The 27,480-nt window shown below is 30.1% G+C and overlaps 10 protein-coding genes and 3 pseudogenes across 13 annotated transcripts, besides 4 other annotated features; 6 read left to right on the forward strand and 7 right to left on the reverse strand.

The window, feature by feature from the left end:
- Positions 1-16,869: part of a mobile genetic element that runs on past the window's edge.
- Positions 2,834-3,503, forward strand: TVAGG3_0423440 (annotated as a pseudogene). Its single transcript has one exon. A coding segment is annotated over exon 1 (670 nt).
- TVAGG3_0423450 (keratin-associated protein family) lies at positions 4,733-5,797 on the forward strand (the record flags this gene model as incomplete). Its single annotated transcript, XM_051233499.1, has 1 exon — positions 4,733-5,797. One exon carries the CDS (start codon positions 4,733-4,735, stop codon positions 5,795-5,797), a length of 1,065 nt encoding a protein of 354 aa, XP_051103229.1.
- On the reverse strand, positions 7,012-7,410 carry TVAGG3_0423460 (organellar and viral DNA polymerase type B; the record flags this gene model as incomplete). The annotated part of the gene is made up of 1 exon (XM_051233500.1): positions 7,012-7,410. A coding segment is annotated over one exon (399 nt), but the record flags the coding sequence as incomplete, so codon positions are not given.
- TVAGG3_0423470 (organellar and viral DNA polymerase type B) lies at positions 8,291-8,897 on the reverse strand (the record flags this gene model as incomplete). Its single annotated transcript, XM_001302050.1, has 1 exon — positions 8,291-8,897. A coding segment is annotated over one exon (607 nt), but the record flags the coding sequence as incomplete, so codon positions are not given.
- On the reverse strand, positions 10,974-12,151 carry TVAGG3_0423480 (uncharacterized protein; the record flags this gene model as incomplete). Its single annotated transcript, XM_051233501.1, has 1 exon — positions 10,974-12,151. A coding segment is annotated over one exon (1,178 nt), but the record flags the coding sequence as incomplete, so codon positions are not given.
- On the reverse strand, positions 12,277-13,162 carry TVAGG3_0423490 (annotated as a pseudogene). Its single transcript has one exon. A coding segment is annotated over exon 1 (886 nt).
- On the reverse strand, positions 14,556-15,750 carry TVAGG3_0423500 (annotated as a pseudogene). The gene has a single exon. A coding segment is annotated over exon 1 (1,195 nt).
- Positions 16,870-17,302: 433 nt separating the features above from the next.
- Positions 17,303-17,545, forward strand: TVAGG3_0423520 (spectrin binding; the record flags this gene model as incomplete). Its single annotated transcript, XM_001302049.1, has 1 exon — positions 17,303-17,545. One exon carries the CDS (start codon positions 17,303-17,305, stop codon positions 17,543-17,545), a length of 243 nt encoding a protein of 80 aa, XP_001302050.1.
- A 185-nt stretch (positions 17,546-17,730) lies between these two features.
- Positions 17,731-18,819, forward strand: TVAGG3_0423530 (spectrin binding; the record flags this gene model as incomplete). The annotated part of the gene is made up of 1 exon (XM_001302048.1): positions 17,731-18,819. One exon carries the CDS (start codon positions 17,731-17,733, stop codon positions 18,817-18,819), a length of 1,089 nt encoding a protein of 362 aa, XP_001302049.1.
- Positions 18,820-19,409: 590 nt separating this feature from the next.
- On the forward strand, positions 19,410-19,709 carry TVAGG3_0423540 (Ankyrin repeat family; the record flags this gene model as incomplete). Its single annotated transcript, XM_001302047.1, has 1 exon — positions 19,410-19,709. One exon carries the CDS (start codon positions 19,410-19,412, stop codon positions 19,707-19,709), a length of 300 nt encoding a protein of 99 aa, XP_001302048.1.
- A 633-nt stretch (positions 19,710-20,342) lies between these two features.
- Positions 20,343-20,657, forward strand: TVAGG3_0423560 (uncharacterized protein; the record flags this gene model as incomplete). The annotated part of the gene is made up of 1 exon (XM_001302046.1): positions 20,343-20,657. The coding sequence occupies one exon, from the start codon at positions 20,343-20,345 to the stop codon at positions 20,655-20,657; it is 315 nt and encodes a 104-aa protein (XP_001302047.1).
- A 241-nt stretch (positions 20,658-20,898) lies between these two features.
- On the reverse strand, positions 20,899-22,368 carry TVAGG3_0423550 (STKc ROCK NDR like domain-containing protein; the record flags this gene model as incomplete). The annotated part of the gene is made up of 1 exon (XM_001302045.2): positions 20,899-22,368. One exon carries the CDS (start codon positions 22,366-22,368, stop codon positions 20,899-20,901), a length of 1,470 nt encoding a protein of 489 aa, XP_001302046.1.
- A 376-nt stretch (positions 22,369-22,744) lies between these two features.
- On the reverse strand, positions 22,745-23,503 carry TVAGG3_0423570 (uncharacterized protein; the record flags this gene model as incomplete). The annotated part of the gene is made up of 1 exon (XM_001302044.1): positions 22,765-23,328. The coding sequence occupies one exon, from the start codon at positions 23,326-23,328 to the stop codon at positions 22,765-22,767; it is 564 nt and encodes a 187-aa protein (XP_001302045.1).
- A 1,915-nt stretch (positions 23,504-25,418) lies between these two features.
- Positions 25,419-25,455: a mobile genetic element.
- Positions 25,456-26,634: 1,179 nt separating this feature from the next.
- Positions 26,635-26,672: a mobile genetic element.
- Positions 26,673-27,112: 440 nt separating this feature from the next.
- Positions 27,113-27,306: a mobile genetic element.
- Positions 27,307-27,480: the final 174 nt, after the last annotated feature.

Consider the following 27,480-nt stretch of genomic DNA (forward strand, 5'->3'; position numbering starts at 1 on the left):
TTGGTGAAATCATTCTTAAAATATTATGTTTTCAGGGATACTTTAGTATTTTGTCAGGTTGACCCGTTAAGAGTTGCTGATTTACAAAATTACGTTTATGAAAAGATAACTGATGAAAATTATGAAAAGATTATGAATCATGTTATAAATATGATCGCAAATTCCAACAAATCGGACTTCCTGCCAAATTAATTACAAGCTTAGCCGCTACATCTGCTGACGCAACAGTTGATGACGTTATTTATTCATGCACAAAGATGGAAGTTCTAGAGGATAAATGCATTACACCAGGATACGGTTTTAATTGAAGAATCAGTTAAAGCAATACCACGTTTATTCAGTAAGGAAGATCCATTCATGATTCCAGCTCAACATATTGACGTTCGTTCACTAAATGGAGGTTGCATCACTCCTGAAGGTATTAGCTCAGATTTCTCATACGCTCTTCATAATGTTACAGATGTTGTTTAACATTTCCGAAGAATGCAATGCAAAGAACGGTTTTAGAAAATCCAATGCTTCGAGGTCTTCAGGTCACTATAGATTCCAGAAACTTCCCCGATCAAGCGATGACCACAGTGGGTGACATATTCTTTACACGTATGCTTCAAGCTTCTGATTTAGATGGAGTGAATGAATGCACAGAAGAATACGAGGACTCATTAACTAGACACTGAATGATGATGATGGCACGCCATTAGCTAGAACATGGAAAGACCAAACTTCATTCTTATGCACTTTCCAGTTCAACGTGATGGAGCGGGTATATTCTTTGATGGATTAGAAACTTTCAACTCACAAGTTACAGTACAAGTGAAAGCTTATCCAATCATTCAGGGTGTAAATGACACTTACTGTTCAAAGGTGACAAATCCTCCTCAGGTTTGGTTTACTAGGACTACGTATTGGACATGGACACCGGATGAAGGTTTGAAATATCATTCAACAGGTACAACCACCACAGTATAGAAGTTTTCATATGATGAAATATGATGAATAGAAATGTTTAAAATTATTAAATTTATTTTTGATTAAATGGATTTAAATTCATCCACCCCTTATGAAGAATTAGCGGGAGTATATAATACATACGTAGATGATATGATTAATGAAGCATTGAGTGATAATAGAAATGCTCTATCTAAGGAAAAATTAATGAAAATTCCATATTCTGAATGTTACTTAAATTCAATCACTGCAGCAATTAGTAAACAAAATAAAGGTAAAACATTAACGATATTAAAACAAATTATCATTATTGCTAACACTTCCCCCCATTCACATGTGTTAATTTATATAAACCGTTCAGGTTCACCTTCAGATGATACATTTGAATCTTAAAGCATTTAATCAAAATTCCAATTATTTTTTTCACAAGAAGAAGCAGAAGATTATTTAAAAACTTTTTAATGTATAAAGAATTATATAATACAATCAAGAAAGCAAGGATTAGAGGATAAAATTATTGATAAACAACGGGATGAATTATTTGAAACACTTTCTATTTCAAATTTTGATAGAAATTTTTGCATTCACTCATTTTTCTAGATGATGCAGTGAAATCAAAACTAATAACAAATGAGAAATCATATTTTAATCAGTTATTAACTCAATGTCGACACATTCAGTGTTCATTCTTTATGGCTGTTCAATACTTCAAAGCATTAAAGCACAAACATTAAATCAAATCTATCAACCCTTTTCATTTTCAGTGGGTTTAGTCGTCAACAGTTGAAAGTTATGCTTTATCAAGTGAATTTACCAATGAGCATTAATGAACTTTACACACAATATCAGCAATTAGGTGAACATGGAAAAATAATAGTTGATTTAAATAAAGGAAGTGTTAAATTTGATTAACTTTTTATAATTAATTTTTATTTTTTATTTATAATTAAACATGACAGAAATAGCAAATCTTTCTACAGGTTCCATTAAAACAAGGGACAAACAAAAAAGGGTGCATATAATAGAACTATGAAAGTTCCTGATGGAATGAAAGAATTAGTTCAATTGTTGCTGGTCTTCAAAAGATGTTAAACAAATGAGAAACGTTTTAACATTACCAGAAGCTCAAGCATATGCCAAACGTCAAGGTCCAAATTGGGAAGCACACGAAGCAGACATTACAGGTCCAAATGGAAAACCTGATGGTATATAATGAAGTTTTCGTTACTGATGGTCAAGGTAATATTAAAGTCATAAATGGTTATAAATTAACTATATCTGATTATCCTAAACGTAAAGTATATAATGAACGTTATCCTATGCAATTTGATGAAAATGGAAAAGCTGTTAAACAATACATTGGAGAAGGTGAAAATGGTCCAATTAATTCATACCGTCGTAATCCATATTCTTATTTCAATGAAGAATTAAATGCTATTGAAGAGGGACCGGATGGATTACCACGATATTCTAACCAGTTTGATGGTCAATATGCAAATATTAGACCTGAAATTTCAGCTAAGAAATTCTTTAAAGTTGCTTTATTCGATCCAGTTTTCGCAAATGTTAAAGATGAACTTAAACAGCAATTCCAACCAATTATAGTAGCAAGAATTGCATCAGGTGCTTTATCTCAAGCATTCAAAGATTTAATTAAGAAACCATTATATCAGCAACGTGGTTTAACTTATGATTTAGTTAAGGAATCAGATAAAAGAAAATTTGAGAAATCAGATGATTATAAGAATGCAATTAATGAATATATTCGGTCTATTAATTTCGATGAAAATGCTAAAAATCAACTTCATGAACAAATACAGGGAATAATAGATTCAAAATTCCAGCAAAATAAAAGTTTAAATATATTTTTTTTATTCGATTATAAATGAGAAGACGTTTCACTAGTCAAAAGAACACTAACGCAAAAGCAGAGATTACGGTTGGTTATAACGTAAATGATGATAAATCACGAATTATTCAAAATGTTAAAGTTAATGTTAGCCCTGAATTAACAAGGTCAGCAACTCAACCAAATTTATTAACTCGTGACTTACCGAAGAATGAGGAGAATGAAGAAAACCATGAGAATGGAGACCCAATCATTTTATCTGAACCCGGTAAAGAACCTGTTGAAATTCCCACTTATCCAACATACCCCCACTCTTTCATCAAACATCGAGAACCCATATAAAATAGACATTAATTCTGAATTAATGAAAATTTACCGTGATATAATAATTAATAATTATGATTCAATAATAAATTTAATTGATCAATCCGGTTTAATTATTTTACCTTATGAATCATTAATTCACATTATCGCCATTCTTTGTGATGTTCAAGATTCAGACGTTAAGATTCAATTTTTCATAGATGATGAGGTTTCATGCTGCGGAACAGTTGCAAAAATAAATCCTATAAAGGATATTAGCACAATTAAGATATCAAAGAACGGAACAACAACTGAACTTCATTTAACATATAATGATATTTATAATAAAATAGTTGATGAATATAAAATATCACTTGAAAAATTCTTTGTTAAGGCTATTTAATATTCAAGCATTAACATTATCGAATAATAATCCTTTGAATCATAATCAATAATAATTGACCTTTCACCAGTTTCTATCGTTTGTTTTATTTCTTTTTGTTCCCCACTATCTGGATCGGTCATTGTAATTGTTTTTGTTATAGTATCAGCTTTATCTTTAACTTCAATCTTTTTTCCATCGGGATATTTAAACCAAAATTCCAAAAATTCGATATTGTCAATCTGTTCATATTTTAATCTATCAATTACATTTTTAATACCATCTGAAAATCTTATGAAATGGTCATTATATGGGTTTGATTGAACTAAATTTGAATGAAGTGAAATATAACCTGTTGATGAATATGACATTGACTCATATTTTCTGAAAACACTAAAATTTATAACATGAATGAATTTCTTATTCGTTGAATTTATGAATTCTTGAGGTAATCTTATTCTAGTTTTATTTATCACTGGAAAATAACGCTTTACCATATTTTTAATCGTAATAAAAATGTCAATTATCAATATTATTTCGAATAATAGCTGTGAATTAAATTTAACAGTTAGCGGAATTTATAATGTTACTCTCGTTTCTGTGAGTGGTAAATTTAATCCCATTCTTTTAGACCCTTCAGATTATATATCATTTATTAAAGATGACCTTGAAAAAACGTATGATATGTATATAAATAATGTGATAGCGAAATGGGATATTAACATGATTTTAAGTTATTTAAATGAATCATTTATCGTATGGTATGAAGAAAATTTTAAATCAAAACCCGATAAACTTTTTGAACTTGATGAAATAAATAACCTTATTAAATTCCCGCTGAAAATTAAATTTTGTACTCCTCATCTTCGTTCATTGTTGGGGATATTAAATTTTGAAAAAGATGTTGGGGATGTTTTGTATTCTGACACTGGTTCCAATTTCATTTTAATCAAATGTGATAAAGTTAATACCCCAATGAGATTTTCACATCAAACATTAGACCCTAACTCTTACCCATCAATACAAAACATTTTATCCATCAACTTAAACACATTTTCTTTATCATATCCGTTTCAATTATCCGGGAATTCATTTATTCTTCATTCAAAAGATTTATCAAATATTAAATTTAGAATAACTGACCTATTTGATTGTGATTTAGAATTCATGAATGAAATATTATGGCAATTTCAAATAGAAAAATAGCTGATGAGATAACGGATTAAATATTTATTTTTAAATCATAATAAATGATTAAACAACAGCAACCACAGCAACTTAAGGCGCAAAACACCCAGGTCCTTCAGACCATTACATACGCCATATATGCATATAATTCAAAGACGGCAGAACAAACGCAAAGGTTGAAATATGGAGATTTGGAGATAGTATTGAAAAATGAACATTTCGAATTCGTTTGCAAAGGTGGTGCAGTGATATCAAATATAAAAGAAATTTTATTTATGAATTCAAAAATTAAAGGAATAACGGATGATATAACATCAATTCCACCAGAAGAACAGAGATATTACGCATTAAATGCATTTCCTAAAGTTTTGAAGATTGGAAGATTTAATTTAAATGAGGAATTCATAGAAGGTTTCCTAAATGACATAATGAAGAAGGTGGATAAGGAATACGTGGATAGTGAGTTAAATAAGAAGGCAAATTTGGTTTATGTTGATGAAAAAGATAATGAAATTAAAGAAAAGGTTGAATGGTATCATGAATGGACATTGGAGACTTTTAAAGTTAAAGCTGATACAGAATGGGTTTCAGGATGTTTAGACCTTAAAGCAGATAAAACTTATGTAGATGAAAATTATGCAAAGAAGTCGGAAGTAAATGATGTGATTACAAGCATGAAAAATGAAATACTTCAAACATTATATCCTGTTGGTTCTATTTATACGTCAATGAACTCAACAAATCCATCAACAGTTTTAGGTTTTGGTACGTGGAAGCAGATTGTAGATAAATTCTTATACTGTGCTAGATATTCAAAGCAAACAGGTGGTTCAAAGAAAATTAAAGAAGCAAACCTTCCACCACACACTCATACAGGAACTACAAACACAACAGGTAATCATTCACATTCAATAACAAAAAGAGGTTATACAAATCTTGCAGCGGGTTCGGATAGGTGGGGAATGAATAGATATGATATCACAACTGACCCAGTAGATTCAAGCACAGGTATTTTCTGTGGAACCGCAGGTAATCATTCACACACTTTCACAACAAATCCAACAGGCTCGGGTAAAGATTACATGCCACCATTTGTGACTGTATTCGCATGGTACCGCGTTCATTGAATGTGCTTGAGCTCCAAAAATGAGACAACATGACATTTTGACAACAACACAGGAGGAAGGCAGTTATGAATTATTTTTGAAGAACTGAAGGTGCTACCATGTTACCATGTGCTACCAGGTTAATTAACTTCTCTGAAAAAATGAGACAACATGACATTTAGACAACAACACAGGAGGAAGGCAGTTATGAATTATTTTTGAAGAACTGAAGGTGCTACCATGTTACCATGTGCTACCAGGTCATTTAACTTCTCTGAAAAAATGAGACAACATGACATTTAGACAACAACACAGGAGGAAGGCAGTTATGAATTATTTTTGAAGAACTGAAGGTGTCACCAGGTCACCAGGTCACCAGGTTAATTAACTTCTCTGAAAAAATGAGACAACATGACATTTAGACAACAACACAGGAGGAAGGCAGTTATGAATTATTTTTGAAGAACTGAAGGTGCTACCATGTTACCATGTGCTACCAGGTTAATTAACTTCTCTGAAAAAATGAGACAACATGACATTTAGACAACAACACAGGAGGAAGGCAGTTATGAATTATTTTTGAAGAACTGAAGGTGCTACCATGTTACCATGTGCTACCAGGTTAATTAACTTCTCTGAAAAAATGAGACAACATGACATTTAGACAACAACACAGGAGGAAGGCAGTTATGAATTATTTTTGAAGAACTGAAGGTGCTACCATGTTACCATGTGCTACCAGGTTAATTAACTTCTCTGAAAAAATGAGACAACATGACATTTAGACAACAACACAGGAGGAAGGCAGTTATGAATTCAAATCATACTTTATAAAGCATCATTTACAGGTATTTCATCGTCAGTAAATGAATCATCATTATCATTTGGTTCAACCTGTTTATATAATCCTTTCATTTCTTCTTTCAAAACATAACACCATGTTTGTTTATCGTCTATTCTTCTATGTTTCCTATCACATTTATCCTTAATGCTCATTTGAAAGTTTTTGTCTTTCATGTCTGATGGTTTGCAGAATAGAGCATTTTTACACGTCATCTTTGACCGAACGAATGAGGCGAAGTTGTTTGTTATATTGTATGTATTCGTATTCTTCATTTATGGCTTCATGAACGATAGCAGTTGTTGTGTTCTCTGTTGTTGACATATCTGTCATTTCATACAAAATAAAACTAACTTTATTTTCTGACTTTCACAAAAGACCAAAAATAAACGCTTTACATGTATTTTTCAGCAACTTCGTCAAATAATTTTATAGCTTTATCTATCTCATCTACTTCAAACGTTTCTTTACCTTTCATGGGAGCACCATACCTTTTCTCAAACTTTTCAAGTAGTTCTGTTTCAGCAGCTCTCATATCATTAACGAACACAACCTTGACTCTATTGACTGTACTGTCATATCTTTGAGTTATATTATATGTTCTTCCTATCTTATATCTCTTTGTATTGAAGTCCTTCGGTTTCTGAACGATATAAAGTAAGCCTTCACTGCAACGTTCTGAGTCGAATGAACCATATGTTATGAAGTTATATCCAACAACTGGGTCTAACCATAACAAAACTATTGGTATAAGACTTTTGTCAATGAGATATGCTCTTGTTCCATGAAATGCTACTGATATCATAAGCTCAGGATTTCTTGTCAAAATTTTCTGAGTTGAAGCATTTCTAACCCAGTCGCTTGTTTTCTTTTCAGATGGAGATATAATGTCTGACAAAGAATATTTGTTGTATTTCTTTGAGTATCTTACGTTTAAATCACCTATTCTAACCACTTTGGTGTCATTGTCAATCTTTCTAACTGTTTCAAACTCAATGTTTGTCATTTCTGTCTTTACATACAAAATAAAAATAAAGTTAGTTTTATTTTTGTTGCTGAATTCAATAAAAAGATATTTTAGGTGAAGAGGTGAGATTTCACCTCCTTTCTCACCTAATTTTTCACCCCAGTTATTTTATAAGCGTTTTACATGGTAAACGTTATTTTTTAAATTTTGTGAAAACTCAACGGTTTGACACATACCCTAAAAATTATTTTACTCAGAATTTTGTTGCTGAATTCAATAAAAAGATATTTTAGGTGAAGAGGTGAGATTTCACCTCCTTTCTCACCTAATTTTTCACCCCAGTTATTTTATAAGCGTTTTACATGAATTGTACGATGTATATTTGAAATTCTAAACAATTTCGTAGCTTCTATTTCTTCTGTCGGTATGTCAAAAGTTTTAACAATGCCGAAAGTTTCTTTATACTTCTTCTTGACGTCAGATAATAGGAAATCGTCAGCTGTTGGATAGTTTTTGTTCAGAAATGCTAACATGTCCATTTTATCTTCTGCTGGTTTCTCTACTTCTTTCTTTAAGTCAGCATAGTCGTTTCTCATACGTTCTATCTCTTTGACGGAGTAGTTATATTTCCTCATTGCTGCTTTACATTTTGAACATTGCGGATTCATTTTTGCGTTATACATTGAAACATTACCAGCTAAAATAACTAAAGCATCAATGGCTTTCTTTAAATCTGAAGCAGTTGGTTTTATCTGTTTGTTCCATACTTTGCCTCTTCTGTCTTTATCTCTTATCTGCCACACACATTCAGCAGCTAATGAAACAAAGTTGTCGTAAGTCTTAAACTCCTCAGATTTATATATGTCAGAAATGTTTTTATAAACCATGTCGCAATCTTTGTTCATAACTTTATGGTTGCAATGAAAACCAAGGAATTCATAATTTACTTTACGTATGAACTTCTTTATTTCTACTGAATCAGTAACTTTAACTTCAATTTCATCGAATTCAGGAATAGTTAGTTTTTGTTGCTGAACTTCCGGTAATTTAGGCAAATGGTCTATGATATCTTGCATTTCATATAGCTCCTCTCCATTTGTTTCATCTTTCGCACTACAGTCTAAATTACTTGTTAAAAGTTCTTGCTTTATTCTTTGTATTTCTGTTTCAAAAGTATATGAAGAAGGAATGAAGTTTTTCATCTCTACCAACATTGACGTAGGATTCATGATTAATGAATTTGGTGCCGTAGTTGTGGACAGAGTCCCGCCGTTCGTGGCTTGAATTGTTGTTGTGCCGATTGTTGAAATCATATCTTTTATACAAAATAAAAAATAAAAATAAAACTAACTTTATTTCTTCTGTCTTAAGGAAATTCATGAAAATTCACGAGGGTGAAAAAACTGGTGAGAAAACTGGTGAAATCTCACCTCTTCACCTAAACATTATTTTTGCTGAATTCAGCAACAAAATGAACGAGGTCAGGATGTATGTAAATACCTTTGAATTCATTTATAATGCCCTTAGTAAGCTCATAAAATGCTTGTTTTGAGGTGGAGCCAAAAGTGGCTCGACCGTATTCTTTCAACCAAAACTCAAGAATTTCCTGCATGAATTTTGTATAAAAAAACAACCGTCTGAATTCCGGCGGTTGCTATATTCTTCACAAAATGCCTTATAATACTCTTCCCAGGACTTATTTTCCAACAACTTTCTAAAGTCTTTCCTAAACTGACTGACTGACTGACTGACTGACTGACGGCACAAAGTGGCTTAACGTAAACATTAATATATAAAATTCATGAAAATTCATGAGGTTAGATATCAGGTTAGATCTACCCTTCTACCCTAAACATTATTTTTGGGTCATTTACGTTCATTACGATGAAATCATGTAAATTCAATGAGGTGAAAAATTAGGTGAAATCTCACCTCTTCACCTAAACATTATTTTTGGGTCATTTACACTCATTACGATGAAGAAGTCTTGACAAAACATATACGTTCATGTTTGACAAAACATATACGATGAAATCATGACAAAACATATACGATGAAGTCATGACAAAACATATACGTTCATGTTTGACAAATCATTTACGATGAAGTCATGACAAAACATATACGATAAAATATATTTCCTGTGTTGTTGTCTAAATGTCATGTTGTCTCATTTTTTCAGAGAAGTTAAATGACCTGGTAGCACATGGTAACATGGTAGCACCTTCAGTTCTTCAAAAATAATTCATAACTGCCTTCCTCCTGTGTTGTTGTCTAAATGTCATGTTGTCTCATTTTTTCAGAGAAGTTAATTAACCTGGTAGCACATGGTAACATGGTAGCACCTTCAGTTCTTCAAAAATAATTCATAACTGCCTTCCTCCTGTGTTGTTGTCTAAATGTCATGTTGTCTCATTTTTTCAGAGAAGTTAATTAACCTGGTAGCACATGGTAACATGGTAGCACCTTCAGTTCTTCAAAAATAATTAATTATTGAATAACCTGAAAACATTAACGATAAAATATATTTTTGGTCGTTTATGACAAATTTTTATTTTTATCATAAATGAATACCCCACAAGCTCAAAATTTACCACGAATCATAACAAGGGAGGAAATGATAAAAATGATGCAAGAATTTGCTAAAAATAACAAACCACTAAAACTGAGAAAATGTGGTTATGCAGTAATGATGGAAAGAGAGATGTTGTCAAAGAGGAATAAAAATTAAATTTGGATAGAGTTTAAAAATTCATCTTTATTAAATTCATCTCTTCCAATCAATTTATTTATTCTATTAAATTCTTTTATTTTTGCTTCACTCAGTTTAAGGATTGAACGGTAAGTTTCTAATTTTTCGATTATTTCCTTATCGTTTTCAGTTCCATTAGTTTTATAGGCATCAACCCCATCACATTGTGGCTTCTTTTTGTAATAGCATATTTTTGATTTAATTCTGTTTAGTTTCTTTTTATATTCATCGTCTGGACTCTTGGCTGCTTCGTTGTCACTCATTTCTTACGAATTAAAAAAATTAAATATTATTTAAATATAATGGGGTAATAAAATAAATTGGAATTTCTATTAATTTATTGTCAACTTCAACTAATGCATTGCCGTTAATATATCTAACAAATTCAGCTATTGTGTCAAATCTTCGTCTTCTTTTTGTCATTGATTTATCAGTTTTTCCATAATCGAGATGAATCAAAACTTTATCCCCTTGTTTAAAATTCATGAGCCCCGAATTAATTTGTTCACGTTTAACATCATTCAACCTTTCCATTTGCTTTCTAATATATTCCCATTCTTTTGAAATATCATTTTTCATTTCCACTGGTTTCATGTTTATTGTTCTATGCCATGTATTATTGTAATAATATACTAACTGCTGTATGATGGAGTCATGATTTCCATCCCAGTATATCTGACCGTTAACCCCTAACGCATCTCTAAGAGTTCTCATTACCGCATCAACTATTTTATTATGAAACGTATATGGAGAGGATGAAAAGAAAAAATTAATTTGTGGGAAATAATGAGTCATAGTTGCCTGAAATCCTTTATCACCATCACCCCTGATATTATCTACTCTTTCATGATCTAGTAAGTATTGAATAGCTCTTCTTGTTTCCTGTTCTGTTTTCCCTTTCACTGGAATGCAATATAAATATCTAGTGTTAATGTTAATGGCAAATAAATAAGTAACGTTTCCTTTTGAATATTCCAGATGATCGATTTCGTATGAATATGGATATGGAGCAAATGAAGGGCGACTAAATTTTTCCTTTAACGGTTGAATTTTCGGGTCAATTGGTTTATTTAATATCTTGAAATCCTTTTTAAAATCTTTTTGCTTCTTTAATGTTTGAAATGGATATAATAAAGTGAATGATGAAGGATTAACTGAAGGAGGAGGAGGTACTGTCGTTGGAGGTTTTGGTGTTGCAAGTGGTTTAATTTTATCTGCTTTGATTTTGGATGAAGTTTTGGAATTCATTCCCCCCTTCATTAATTCTGGATGTATTCTATTCATTTGTTTTAAATATGCTGTATATAAAGGTTTGATATACTTTCCCGCTTCGAGTTTATGTTGAAGGATGAATTCCAAAAGTTGATCTTCATTTAAAAGTCGGGCTGAATATGGTTTAACTAATGAATCATAAATTAAAGCTTGTGCATCATTTATGGTCTGAAGGACCTGGGCGTTTTGTTCCTTTTGTTTTTGTTCCTTTGGCTTTTGCGGCTCAGGATTATATAAATTATATAATTCATCAATATCTTCTTCTGTTAATACTTTATTTTTGAAATCTTTCAACTGTTTAAGTTGTGATTTAGTTTTTCCCTTTGTATATTCATTATTTTTAATTTTGTCTTTAATTTCAGAAATTATTTTATTATGATATTTCAAAATTTCATTTTTATAATATGGATAATAATATTCCATATCATCACCCGTTATATTATTATTATATTTTTGGAGATATGATTTTAATTCATAATAATCAAGAAAATTTTGATTAAATACTAAATCATCAATTAAAATTTTTAAATCTGTGTTATCCATTTATATAAAAATAAAATAAATGTTTAAGGGTGCCCACCTCTTTGAATCATAGTATCAAAACCATCATTAACGGTTCCTTTTGTCTCTTCTGTGGCATTTCATTAAAAATAAAATTTTAAATTGTATTAAATAAATGGCATACAACATCCATTTTCACAACATACGGCCTTAGTGTGTGCTCCTGTTAATGCAGTCTTACCAATTGTTAAGCGAGTCATTGACCCGTTTTTAAGTTGTAAATTAATATTTTGACCATCAAATATCACTTTATCATTTATTATATCCAAATATTTTTTAGGTGTTAATTGCTTATTTTGTCTTAAACTAACACCCTTCATTTTTTGTGCAATCTTTTTAAAATCACTCCCATCAATTGAACCGTTGAATGATGTATAACACTTAGGACATAAAGCAACCATGTTATCACCTTGTTTCTCAATTGCTAAACCCAATAATTTTTTCTCATGTGCTTTTTCTTCAGCTTTATTCTTTAATTTAGGTTTAAATTTCTCATCAAAACAGAAGAAATCAAATGGTGCGAATTTGAAAATGTTTTTATCATAAAATTTTTTATCGGTAACAATTGCTTGAAATGCTTGAGTGTTAGGAAGATTTGGGTCGCCAGCGATTGCCCAATAAGATGAATCAGTATCACCTTCAATGAAATGAAAACGATTAACATCCATGCATTTATACATAAAAATCATAAATGAAAACCAAATACCAGTATTTAGCATTATCTAAAGTGAAGAATGCCTCTTGTAAACATGTATCACATCTATAAAATCTATCTTTAAGCATCACTTGATATGTATCTTCACCTATTTCTCTTATGTTTTTAAACTTATTTGACATACATACAACGCGTGCCTTCTGTGCATTCATTATTTTAGTCTTTGCGTAATTTTGTGTATTCATTGCATCGTAACCATATGATCCATTAAGTGAAATCTTGCAAAATAAACTTTTTCCTTTATTTCCTTCTAATTCAGCCTTTTGTCTTTCGTTCATAAATTTGTTCGCAAATTCATTAAAAACAAGTGTTTTTAGTAAATGTTAAAATTGATTGAATGTCATCGATGATAAAATGAAATCTGTCTATTAGATACCAAAGATAATAAGAAGAAAATGGTTGATATTGGTTGTGTGTTGATGCTAACTGAGTTAATTTCCTCTGTTTCTGGTCAACCGGTAGATTGTTTGATTTCATGTAATTATACATAAAACTGCCAATTGTTTTTTCATCTGTGATAATATCTAAGTTTCTTATTATCGGTAAAAAGTTTATGTAATCATTAATGTATTTTTCATCAATGTGACCCTTTACTTCAGCCACGAATAAAGTATTTTTCTTCTTAATTATTCCCAGTGCTTTTGCTTTCTTTGTTGCTGTATCACAAATGATAACACCATTCAATCTTCCCGGCATATACATTTTATGGTCAGTATATTGAATGAAATCATGAGGATTAGATGAAAATGATGAAGGATATAATGAATTAAAATCAACTCCAACGAAATGAGTCATAATGTTGGTGGTGTCCTCATTTGATACAGTTTTAGTTTCTGGACTATATGAAAGTTTATTAATGTGCGTGATTCCTTTAAGATTACACGATGTTGAAACATTTGATAAGCCACCAGTAATTCCATTACGGAGAATGTGATAAGCTTCAACTGAATCTAAAGTCATTGGTAAATTATTTTTTAATGCATAATTTCTTAAATTGATTCTTAAACGTTGAACATCTTCATCTTTATTTGATTTTACGACATTGCAATAACAACACATTAACTGACAATTTTCTTTTAGTATGTGGTTTTTCATTATCGATTCTATCCAATGTTGGTTTATTTGCATATGTAAACGCTTTACCACACATTTTACATTTAGATGAAAGGATTAAATCGTGATAGTATTGAAAATCATCCATTGAAACATTATTTTTACTATCCCTTTCTGCTTTTTCATCTTGTTTCTTATATGATTCAATTTTATATTTCCAATACTTTTTCGTTAATTCAAAACTTGATTCTATCTCTTCCTCAGGATATTTTTCATTAGGATTAAAGTCTTTATATGCTAAAGCGTAACGAATCATTGAAGCATTCGATGATAAAGAAAGATTATGAAGCATATCAATTTTATAAACAAATGTTTCTTCAATAATTTTATCAATTGGGTCAATCATAATTTCAACATCTTTATTGCAATAATGAATAAAATATTCTAATCTATTCTTAAAATTTTTAGCATCATTGAGATATATTTGATAATCACTATCTGATATAGTTTCTTGGTTAATGCTGAATAAAATGAATCTTGAGTGAATGGTTCCACTTTATATAATTCTTCTTCGTAATTTTCCCATGTGATGAATTGATAAGGGAAAAAGGATTTAACACGTGATTTATTGTTTCCGAAATCTTGAGTGAATTGTCTAATGTCCACCCGCTATATAATTTCTGATGTCAATAAATCTCAATTCATATGGAACGTTTGTTTTCTTTACAATGATTTGCTTAAATTGTGAAGATGAACCCAGCATTGATTTTATTTTCCATTTTGCAGTGTTTAAATCACGAAGAATTAAATTTAAATCAAACTTTCCCGAATTAAAACCTATGATATTCACTTTATTGAATTCCTCATCTAGAAGTTCTTTAAATGCTTCCTTCTGTTTTTCATTAATGTATGAGACAAAGTCCCCGCCGTTTGGTCCGTTTGCGACTTCATTAATTCTTCATATTGTTCAATATTTGATTTAGCAACTAATGAACAGGTTGAAAATAAAAACTCAATCCAATCAGAAATAAAAGAATCACTTGAAGTTAAGCAAAAATTCCTCGTATATGTTTTATCATTTAATTTAACCGTTGATGATACCATGAATGGTTTTAAGTAAGCATTCAAAGTTGCACACTCAGAAAGTTGTAATTCTTCTTTAGTCTCTAATGTTTCAAAGTCAAAAGTAATATAAATCTTGTCGGTTTATAATATTCTGCAAATTGTGAGCTAATAACCACTGATATATCTTCTGTTTCGTAATATGTGGTGCATATGGTTGCTGTGTCTTTTGCAACTGAACGTCTTGAATTAATCTTCCATTATTTTCTTTACATTTCTCACAATGCTTTAAAAATCTTCTTTGGTTTTTCCTTTCTGGATCATCACGGATAGAATAAACTTCTTCTTTACAATATGGACAAACTCTATAGCCGGTGAGTGCTTCAACGTCTGTTATTCTGTCAGCGTGAAGTTTTCCACATGGACTCTGTGTTAATAAAATATTTATTGTTTCAAATTCTGGATCTATCATTATTGATTCCACTAATGGAAAGTCTACCTTATTTATGTCCACGTCTTCTGGTTGAGGATCACAATAATAGAAATCAATATTAACATTTAACATTCTCGCTAATCTCTCACTTTCTGATGAAATGTCAAACCCTTCATATGAATCTATTGCTTCATTTAAATAGCTTCTACGAGTTTTAGGATTAACACCATCAGGAATGTTATAGAAGCGTTTAAATAACCTTCTACCTTCTGCTCTTATTTGATTATCATTCATTTTAGCTGTTCCGTTTTTGTTCATTTATGTAAGAATAAAAAATTAAAAAATAAAAATAAAGTTTATTTTTTTAAAGTCCATAAAATGAATTAAGAACACATAAATTTTTATCATCTGCGACGTGACGAATACATTTTAATTTACTCAAGAATGCGTACCCTGATACATTAAATCTAATTCCTGTCTTATTTAATTTCACAACTTTGAAAAGGAATGTATGAATAGCTATAAAATGATGAGAAGATGTTTTATGGGTTGCTTCCATTTTTTCTGAAATAAATGAATAAATATAATGTTTATAAGTTTTCATATCTTTTATGTTCTTAATAACGAATGGTATAGACCTTTCCACTTCGTCTTCCTTCGGTGCTGTTCTTTCATATGAAACATTATTGGTATCTTCAATAATGAAACCACAATCACACAAAATTTTATAGGTTCCAATGGTTTCTTTTGATATTTTATCTAATAAATCAAAAACTTTATCAACACCTGTGCATTTATTTAAATAATAATTTGTGTAAATATCATGATCTTCTTTCTTAATCGTATTAGTTGCATATGTCACATTTTTAAGAGCTTTTTTGAATTTTTCGGAATCTAAAGGTGGTGAAAGTAGGATACAGGGGTATTCTTCATTATCAATAACTTGTAACTTATGTTTACGAATAAATTTAGTACCTTCTTCTGAAAGTGTTTCATCTATTTCGCCATCTAATAAATTTTGTGTTGATTCTGAGACATAATTTTTATATCTTTCTTCATGAGATTTCTGAACTGCTGATTCTGAAGCTGGGATATTCATTAAACCCTCTACTTCATTTTCATTATATTTTTCAACTTCTCTTAATTCCTTAATTTTTTCATCTATTTCATCTCTTATTTTTTTCAGTTTTTCAATTTCATCGTATTCATCATCATCTTTAATCCGTTCTTCATAATATTCAGGGAAAACATCAGGTTCTTTTGGTTTTTCTTCTTCAGATGTAGGATATAAGAAATTTATAACATCATCTTTATTCATTTTTCCATCATAATCTAAATCATTTAATAACTCGGCAAATTTTTGACAATTTCTTAAATAATATTTACTAACTTCATAACACATCTCATCTAATATATCCTTTATTTCCTCGTTTGTGAATCCTAATTTTTTAACGTTGTTAGTTTTGACGCTCATTTCATACGAATTAAAAATAAATTATTCAAAAATGTAAGACATGAATTTTTAAAGTTTATTTTTTAAAAATTTTTTTATTTCATTATGGTAGTGAATCTTTCATTCAGGATTTAAACAATGTTTAATTAATCGCGGAATATCTGACATCATCTATATATAGCTTCTTTTATAAAAGATGAAATAAATTATTTTAAAATTAATGTGTTTAGTATATAAATATTTTAATGTATCGTCTATATATAGATGCAACAAAAAAAGTCACACAACCCTTCCTATCATACTACTATTATGGTCACTGTTTTCCGCATGCATAACATAGGATTTTTTTTATCTTCTAATAAATTTAAGTAGTATTTATATAGTAAAACCAAAATATGTCCTTTCTAAAAATTACTAATGTCCGACCAAGACGTTTATCCAAACAAATACAGCGAATTGCGAAGTACCTATAACTACTATATCGATATGTACAATGCGTTGTATCAGTTGAGAAAGGAAAAAGAAGAAGAATTAAACTCGATTTACAAAATTTTCAAAACAGAAATGATTGATTCAAATAAATATCCTCCCGAAGATATGATAAAAGACATTTTAAATCTCATTCCGTATAATAATCGCTATGCAAAGTCATATTTATAAATATATATCTTGCCAAACTCATATCTGATGAATACCATGTCAAAGAGGTCAAAAATCTCATATTTATTTCAAACTTCCTGTTTTACAAAGAATATGGAATTAAATTAGACAAATCTGATGACTTCCAAAAAGATGATTTTAATTATCTCGCTATTCATACAGAGAATACAATATACAGAGCAATTATGAATAATGACAAAGAAAGTTTCATCATATTCACGGAAAGAGATGGATTTGATAAAAATCAAAAACTTGAAAGCAAATTATATCTATCTACTGACGGAAGATATTCATTGCTTGAATTATGTTGTTACCATGGAGCTGTTGATTGTTTCAAGTTATTAAGAACGAAATTCGGCTCAAATATAACTCAACAATGTCTCGAACTTTCATTTTTAGGTGGAAATCCAGAGATCATGAGTGAATGTTTGAAATATCAAAAACCAAATGAAAAATGCATGGAATATGCAATTATTTCACACAACATTGATTTTGTTACATTCTTGAAGAATGAATATGATATTATGATCTATTTAGAATACTGTGAAAATTACAATAATCTTGAAGCATTTTTAGTTTATTTCGATCAAACTAATAATTTTGGCCAATGCTTTGTTTATTCACCAATGTTTAATATTCCGTCTCTTATCGAATACTTCCTTTCACATGGTGCAAACATCAATAAAACAAATAATTATAGAGAAACAGCACTTCATATTGCGGCACAGCAAAATAATAAAGGAACTGCTGAAGTTCTCATTTCACATGGTGCAAATATCGATGAAAAAAATAAAGATGGAGAAACAGCACTTCATATTGCAGCACGGCAAAATTGTAAAGAAACTGCTGAAGTTCTCATTTCACATGGTGCGAATATCGATAAAAAAAATAAAGATGGAGAAACAGCACTTTATATTGCAGCACGGCAAAATTGTAAAGAAACTGCTGAAGTTCTCATTTCACATGGTGCGAATATCGATGAAAAAAATAAAGATGGAGAAACAGCACTTCATATTGCGGCACAGCAAAATAATAAAGGAACTGCTGAAGTTCTCATTTCACATGGTGCGAATATCGATAAAAAAATAAAGATGGAGAAACAGCACTTTATATTGCAGCACGGCAAAATTGTAAAGAAACTGCTGAAGTTCTCATTTCACATGGTGCAAATATCGATGAAAAAAATAAAGATGGAGAAACAGCACTTCATATTGCAGCATGGCATAATATTAAAGAAACTGCCGAAGTTCTCATTTCACATGGTGCGAATATGAATATTAAAAATAATGGTGGAGAAACAGCACTTCATATTGCAGCACGGCAAAATTGTAAAGAAACTGCTGAAGTTCTCATTTCACATGGTGCGAATATCAATGAAAAAAATAAAGATGGAGAAACCGCACTTTATATTCCAGCACGGAATAATAGTAAAAAAATTGCCGAAGTTCTCATTTCACATGGTGCAAATATGAATGAAAAAGATGAAGATGGAGAAACCGCACTTCATATTGCAGCACGGAATAGTTATAAAGAAATTGCCGAAATTCTCGTATCACATGGTGCAAATGTTAATGAGAAAACTAAAGATGGAAAAACCGCCCTTCATTATGCAGCACGGGATAATTGTGAAAAAATTGCCGAAGTTCTCATTTCACATGGTGCGAATATGAATATTAAAAATAATGGTGGAGAAACAGCACTTCATATTGCAGCACGGCAAAATTGTAAAGAAACTGCTGAAGTTCTCATTTCACATGGTGCGAATATCAATGAAAAAAATAAAGATGGAGAAACCGCACTTTATATTCCAGCACGGAATAATAGTAAAAAAATTGCCGAAGTTCTCATTTCACATGGTGCAAATATGAATGAAAAAGATGAAGATGGAGAAACCGCACTTCATATTGCAGCACGGAATAGTTATAAAGAAATTGCCGAAATTCTCGTATCACATGGTGCAAATGTTAATGAGAAAACTAAAGATGGAAAAACCGCCCTTCATTATGCAGCACGGGATAATTGTGAAAAAATTGCCGAAGTTCTCATTTCACATGGTGCAAATATTGATGAAAAAAATAAATATGGAGAAACTGCACTTTGTATTGCAAAACTTCTTTCACATACAAAAACTGAAAAGGTTCTCATTTCGCATGGTGCGAAATAACGTTCTTACATAAGATACTATTCTTATTCTGGTACATTCGAAGATGATTTTCATTAGAATAAAAATGAAGCTCGCGAGCAAAATGATGAAATATCTTGATGAAAAAATTTTTGTAAACTACAGAATTTTCAAATTTAAAAATGATATCTCATAGATCAAAATCGTGTTGGTTAGAATTTATTTTTTCAATAAAGATGATGCGATTTTGAATAATTTCAATTTTTTGTGATAAACCGAAATTTTGCTATTGAAGATAATATACTACATTCTCATCAATATTTAATTTTTCAATTAAAAATAAATAGAATTGATAGTTTTGTCAGTTTTCGTGGGTAAATCAAATAAATTCATTTCATTGCCTCAAATTTATTCTTTTCCACGATTTTTTCAACGGATTTTAATTATGTTACATAGACCAAAACTATTTAAGAAGAAATAAATGCATTTTTTTTGATTTTCAAAAAGATTCTTTTCTTATTGATCTGAAATTTATCGAATTTTATTTAATATATATACAATAGTGATTAATCTATTCAAACGATATAATCAAAATTCAATACAATAGTAGTTTTTTTGTGATATTTAAGGCATTCAATTAGAAAATATTTTTTACATCATCATCATTGTTTTTTCATGGCATCAGAGACCACAATTTCATATTCTTCGATGAGCTTGGAACTTGTGCCAGGTTACCTACCTTATATTGCTGATGTTGCAATTGATTCTTTCGGAGAACCTTTCAAAATTGAACAAAAAGATAAAAGATCACACATAGAAATTAACCAAATAAAACATCATATGCGTGATGTCATGTACTTTAAGCATTTCCCTCGCCCAGTGAAATTGTTGGATTATTGCCTAATTGCAAAAGAGAAATGGGATGGAGAAGAATCCTGCTCATACTATTCATATGAGTCTGTTGATCAGAACTGTTGCAAACTGGTATAATTTAATCCATTACCTCTTACTATTGACATATTATTTTTTGTTGCTTAGTCTATTTTAAACTGTTTGTATGATTTTCCGGTAATTTATCAATATGAAAAGCATTTTTCTCTCATTTCTGTTGATAACTCTTCAGTTATTTTTTTCAATTTTTTCGATATTTGATACAAAACCAAGCATAAATCAAAAAATTTGCATTAAAACAAAATTTTAAAGTTAATAACAAACAAAACATTACGAATAATTAATAACGGCTTTCATTAGAGGTAATAGGACAAAATTGCAAGAGAGAACTTGCTTTTTTGTTATACGAAAATCCCATGAAAGCGATATTAGCGAGATCCTCAACCTCCTTATCATGAGGAGATTTAGGCCTTGCTTCCTCTTCAGGAAGAGGTTCAAAAACATCAAAATGAGAGGTATCAAGATCACTTTCCAATGTAGGAATGCATGGAGAAACAGAGTTGAAGAGATTGTCCCAATCTACTGAAGAAAAGAACGGATGTGATTTGATTTCCTCGAAATTAAGTCTATGATCTGCATCTGTGAGCAAACCTCTCATCAGAGAAATTGCCTCAGTCGATACAGGGGGTTTGGATGGGAATTCAAGGGTTTCCTTGAAATGAATAATTTTTGTTGCGGTCGTTCTTTGAGTTTGTGAAGAAAAAGGTGCATATCCATATATCATTTCGAACATTATAGCACCTATCGACCAATAATCGACGCTTGGGCCGTAAGGCTGCTTTAATAATACTTCTGGAGCAATATAATCGGTAGTTCCAACAGCTGAGCATACTTGAGCATGCCTTTCTGAAGAATGCATCTTCTGGTAATATAATCTATTGATAACTGATTGCGGAGTACTAGAATTTCCTGATTCATTAAATGCATCAGTAATTTCATCGATAAGTTGAACAATTGGATCGCTGTAACGATCCATTTTTGTACTAAGTCCAAAATCGGTAAGTCTGACATGTCCATTTTTCGTAAGTAGTAAATTATCTGGTTTAATATCTCTGTGAATGAAACCTTGCTTGTGAACACAATTTACAGCAAGTATTGTCTCTGCTATGAGGAATCTCGTCTCTGTTTCTGTTAAAATATTTCTATTTATTAATAAAGTCATTAAATCACCGCCTGGCAAGAATTCCATCACAAAATACAGACATCTACTATCCTGAAATGCATAGTATAACTGGACAGCCCATGGGTTATCATTTTGGACCATAAAATCTTTTTCGACAATTGTATTTAAAATTTGATTTTTTTCTACGAGTTCTTTTTTCTTTAAGACCTTCATAGCGTAAATATGTTGATCTTCCTTGTCTCGAACAAGCCATACTTCACCGAATGATCCTCTACCTATAATTTTTAATTTTTCGAACTGCTCAACTTTGAGTGTTCTACGATTAAGTCTTTTGACAGGTACTTCTTCATCTGGAATGTGTACGTCGTTTAGTTTAGGAATGCTCATAGAACGATTTCTAACATTTTTTTGACGCATCTGCTTGTCATTGGTAAAAAAGTCCTTAAACTGCTTCTCGAGGCAATACTTAGCCATATTGGCTTTTGCCTGTGTAATTTGTGAAGGTAACGATGAAGAATCACGCTTTGTTTTCTTTTCTAGTGTAACTGGCTGAGGGAAAGTCATTGTAAGACCATTCTCCCCAGAAACATGATCGAATTCGTTGAGATTATCAACGTTTGTTTCCATATCTCCTTGTGCTAGCAACACTTTAATTTAGAAAATCTTTGGATTTAGGGGTACGATAAAATTGTAAACATGGATATAAAAAATAAAACTGGAAATTATAAAAATATCTTATGATAGTATGTAGTGCATAAAATGATATAAAATTTGAAAGATTTCAAAGACAATTTTCAAAATTTTCTGTTATTGTCATTGGATACAGAACGAACTATCAACTTAGTTATAGCTTACAAAAATCAATCATTTTGTAATTCAATGAGGTAAATAACCTCGATAATGAAATTCTGATTTCAAAAACTTATGATTATGCAAATGCTTTGTAGATAGAACAAATATGTAAACAATATTTAGCAAAAATATACAAACAAAAGAGTAATATAAGGAAACTATGCAATAAAATTAAAGTTCGACATCAGCTAGAAGTGGTGCCATAGCATCACCAAATTGAGAAAATATGAATATCAATGCTACAGCAGCTATAACAAGTACTACACCACCGAAGATTATTAGAAATAGCGTAAATACAGGCGAAGAGTCAGGATACTGAATAGGGTTAAACGTAATAATTGGTGTTTGAGATTCTGTTGGTGTATTTGCAGGTGTTGTTTCAGCAGGTGTCGGAATTAAACTTATTGACGGTGATGGAGAAATGCTTCTAGAAGGGCTGATAGTTCGAGAAGGAGATGGTGTTGATTCAGTAGGAGAAGGAGTTCTTGGTGTTGGTGTAGCTGTAGGAGTTGGATGAAGGGAAGCTGTAGGAGTTGGTGGAGGTGTTTCTATATCTTCAGATGATGAAGATGATGATGAAGACGAAGACGATGAAGAATCATCCAAAGATTCATCGGCTAATATCTTATATTGCGGGCCAAAATGATCGTTGTTTAATGTAGCACCATACTTATAGTTAGGTGCGCTATAATTATCCCATGTTTCTAAAGATTTTATAAAGAAAAGAATAAGCATTCCAAAAATTATTAAACGTTCATCATTCAATTTCACTTCTAAGCGCGAAACAAAATTCTGCTTTATCCAATTGTTAAATCAGAACAAGTCAATATATGTAACTGTTATACAATGATACATTGTACTCGTTGACATGCAATCCTCATAAATTCAGTTTTTCGAAATTTATAGTTCCACATATCTTGAATTCAAAGCAATGTTTTTACCACTTCTCAAAATACCACAATATTAGAAAGTTTAAACATTACTATTGAGAATTACAGTCCCTATTCAACCCAAAAAAAATTTATCCAGTTTCCTATAGCATTTATTTGTTTTTACAATGATTTTTAGTATACATTTAAGCATTAATCGTTAGTGTTCGAGAATTCAATGGATTTCTTGTAAGCTAATTTACAGAATATTTACTGAGTGAATATATGACAATGATGACTACCTATAAGACACTAGTAAAGTTCACCCTTGCCACGATTTACTGTCGAATTACAATTTATAGAAAATGTTATGACTCTTATTGAATAAAACTATCTTTTTCTTGATTTGCATCCAAATTTCTACTATTCTCATTTAATATAATGAAATATAACTTTCAATGAAAATAAATTTTTTATTGATTAACAAGTTGAGACAAATTTGGCAAAAAAATTGCATAACAACAGAGAAAAGCTAATTCAATATGCATACATAAACATTATGTACAGCTATTTATAATATTTAAAGATCAACTTAAATTCATCCTGGGAAAAATAATTGCCATTTTTGCATCTACAGATATGATTTATATAGTTTTAAATCAATGGTTAATATAATGAAGGTCCCGTATATTATATTCATCTTCTAGAATCTGCTTTTATGAAGTTGTCATGCGATTTCACGAAGAAATTTGTCATCATGGAATTAATTAATATTTCTCTCACCAAAAATTATGCAAAAAAGCCATCCATATAGCGAGAACATCAAGTACTAGAGTTCCTGAGATATATGTACTTTATTCACATCAAATTGAGCAAGTCATATATAAACTGCTTGCCCTAAGGTGGATAATAGTCAAATTTTTTTTTACATTTTTAGTGAGCGGAACAGAGACACAACACGCTTTGAAATCACAAGATGCATGGCTTAAATGATTAGAGATCCAATAATATTGCATCTCTTTATGCTCAAACAGATCCTATTCTGAATTACCCGAAAATATTGCAACCGTTATGCATTGCTACCAAATTTCTCTACTGTCCACTTAACATACTCATGCTAGGAACTCCAAATTCTCCAATTATTTACTCTAAAAACTTATAAACGTTCATCCAAATCAAGCAGAATTTCTCCTCGAACAGACATTGCAGAAACTTACGAATAAGTAATTGTTAGTCATATCAAATGATGCTCCTTTTCAGCTACTTGTTTCTCTTATAATTGTTCTCATTAGTAAATCATAACTTTAACTTTTGGAGTTTTCTCCAAAAATAGATACTACCCATATATCCGAGCTACCTGGATGCTAGTTTTCTTATATCTCGGATAGTGTGAAAAATTTAATTATAATATCTCATAATTTCCATTTAATGAGTTATATCAAAAATCCACTCCGTCATTTCGATTTTTTAGGTCTTTCTGGACCTTGCTGCATTATTTATTTTTATCTATTTTGTTTTGTTGTTTCTAAATAAATTATTTAAGTTGGACGAAAGGTGGACAATAGTATTGAATATGAAAAGGTGGTTATTTTTGAGAGAACTCATTGAATTCCTTTCAATATTGTCCACCTTAGGGCAAGCAGTTTAATAAAAAATATTAAAAAAATATAAATAAAAAATAAAAATGTTTTTATTCATCCTTCGATGGTCTTGGATAACATGTTCTGTTGCATGCTAAGTTCGGTCAACGATATGAATTGAGGGGAAATTAATCATCGAGGAAGTACGATTATGTAAAGTAAAAAAATGTTGTGGGATTTTTAATATTGTATATAATTTTATAATAAAATTTTTGTGAGACATTTTAAGAAGCACATATAATTTTTTAAATTTAAAAATTAAAGTAGTGTTGAATGAATTTATTGATTAATTTAATACGGATATTTCTCAAAATTGTAATAAACAGAAATTCATCAAAAGTGACAGCTCTCAATTTTTTGACATTTGTAAATTCTAAATTGAATGAGAAAAATGAAATAATACTAAGCATAATACAATATTCTAGATTTAATTATAATTAGGAAAAGTTAGTTTTGAAAGTACTTTTCATAGGCATATAGAATGAAATCTTCTGAAAAATAATATCACATAAACTCATATTATTTTCTAATATATAACTATTTTATATAAAAATCAAATTCAATGATCTTAAAAGCGAAGGATAAACTCAAAATTTACGAATATAATGAGTGGGAATATAATGCTTATCTATCATAAAACCATATGAAATATCAATTTTTGCTTTACGCCTAATTTTTGACGACAATTAGCAAAAAATGTTAAATGTTAACACTCAGTCCATTTGAATATGAAAAATAAAATTGACTTTGATTAAATGTTTTTATTTATCATGCAATTCTTCTTGCGACCAAAGATTTGAATAAAATTTCAAAAAATAAGATAGCTTAAAAAGTAATATACGGTAGTGTTTACTAATAGATGAATAGTATATAAATTCTATTAAAATGGATTTGATCCAAAAAAATATCTAAAATTTGATCATAAATAAAATCGTTTTAAATTACTTCTTCATTTAAATTATAACAATTATTTTTGGTTTTATATTTTTTTGGATCAAATCCATTTTAATAGAATTTATATACTATTCATCTATTAGTAAACACTACCGTATATTACTTTTTAAGCTATCTTATTTTTTGAAATTTTATTCAAATCTTTGGTCGCAAGAAGAATTGCATGATAAATAAAAACATTTAATCAAAGTCAATTTTATTTTTCATATTCAAATGGACTGAGTGTTAACATTTAACATTTTTTGCTAATTGTCGTCAAAAATTAGGCGTAAAGCAAAAATTGATATTTCATATGGTTTTTATGATAGATAAGCATTATATTCCCACTCATTATATTCGTAAATTTTGAGGTTTATCCTTCGCTTTTAAGATCATTGAATTTGATTTTTATATAAAATAGTTATATATTAGAAAATAATATGAGTTTATGTGATATTATTTTTCAGAAGATTTTGTGTTCTTCTTCAAAATTCTATTTTTTTTTATTAAAAAGAATCTTTACAAAATATACATTTACTTTAATTAATATTTAAAAACATGCTCTATCAAAAGTTCCAAAAATTCAATATTTTAGCTTTTCTGAGGTGTCACTTTTGATGAATTTCTGTTTACAACAAAATTAATCAAAAATAGGTTTTCAGAGAACTTTTGAGATATCTTTTCAAAATGTCTTTTTGAAAATATATAAGTATTATATCAAATTGAAAAAAGGTATTTATCAAAATTCTAAATTCTTCATAAAAAATAACTTTTCAGAGGATTGTGATTTTGAAAGCATGAGTAATAAGTAAAAAATATCTACGATTTTAATGAGGGAATTGTTCCTTATGAGGTATACATTATAACTATATACCTCATAAGGAACAATTCCCTCTTGATAGCTGGGAAACTTTCTCTGAATAACTTATCATTTGGAGAAAGTTTCCCAGCTATCTATTAGAAACTAAAGGCTGTGAGGCACTAATATATAATCAGTGCCTCATAGCCTTTAGTTTCTTATTAAAAACGAGAAAACTTGTTCGAAATGATAAACAATTTCGAACAAGTTTTCTCGTTTTAAGGAGAGGAATTGTTCCTTATGAGGTATACATATAACTATATACCTCATAAGGAACAATTCTTTCTTTAAATGGGAGAAACTTTGTCCGAATGTTAAACTATTCGGACAAAGTTTCTCCCATTTGTAGTGGAGATGGAAGGCTTTGAGGTATATTATATTAATATGTACCCCAAAGCCTTCCATCTTTATTGTACAATTTAAAAATTCAGGAAAAATGTAATAAGATTTTTATAAAAATTAAGCGTTTATTCGTAATTGTGTATTCAATGGTTCGGTATTTCTTTGATTTCGAAGTGTCCATCAATCATAACTCTCCAAAATGGCGTTTCACCCTGTTTCCAATGTGGTGTCTCATTGTAACACT

Source organism: Trichomonas vaginalis, chromosome V (assembly GCF_026262505.1).
Source record: "Trichomonas vaginalis G3 chromosome V, whole genome shotgun sequence".
Lineage (NCBI taxonomy): Eukaryota > Parabasalia > Trichomonadida > Trichomonadidae > Trichomonas > Trichomonas vaginalis.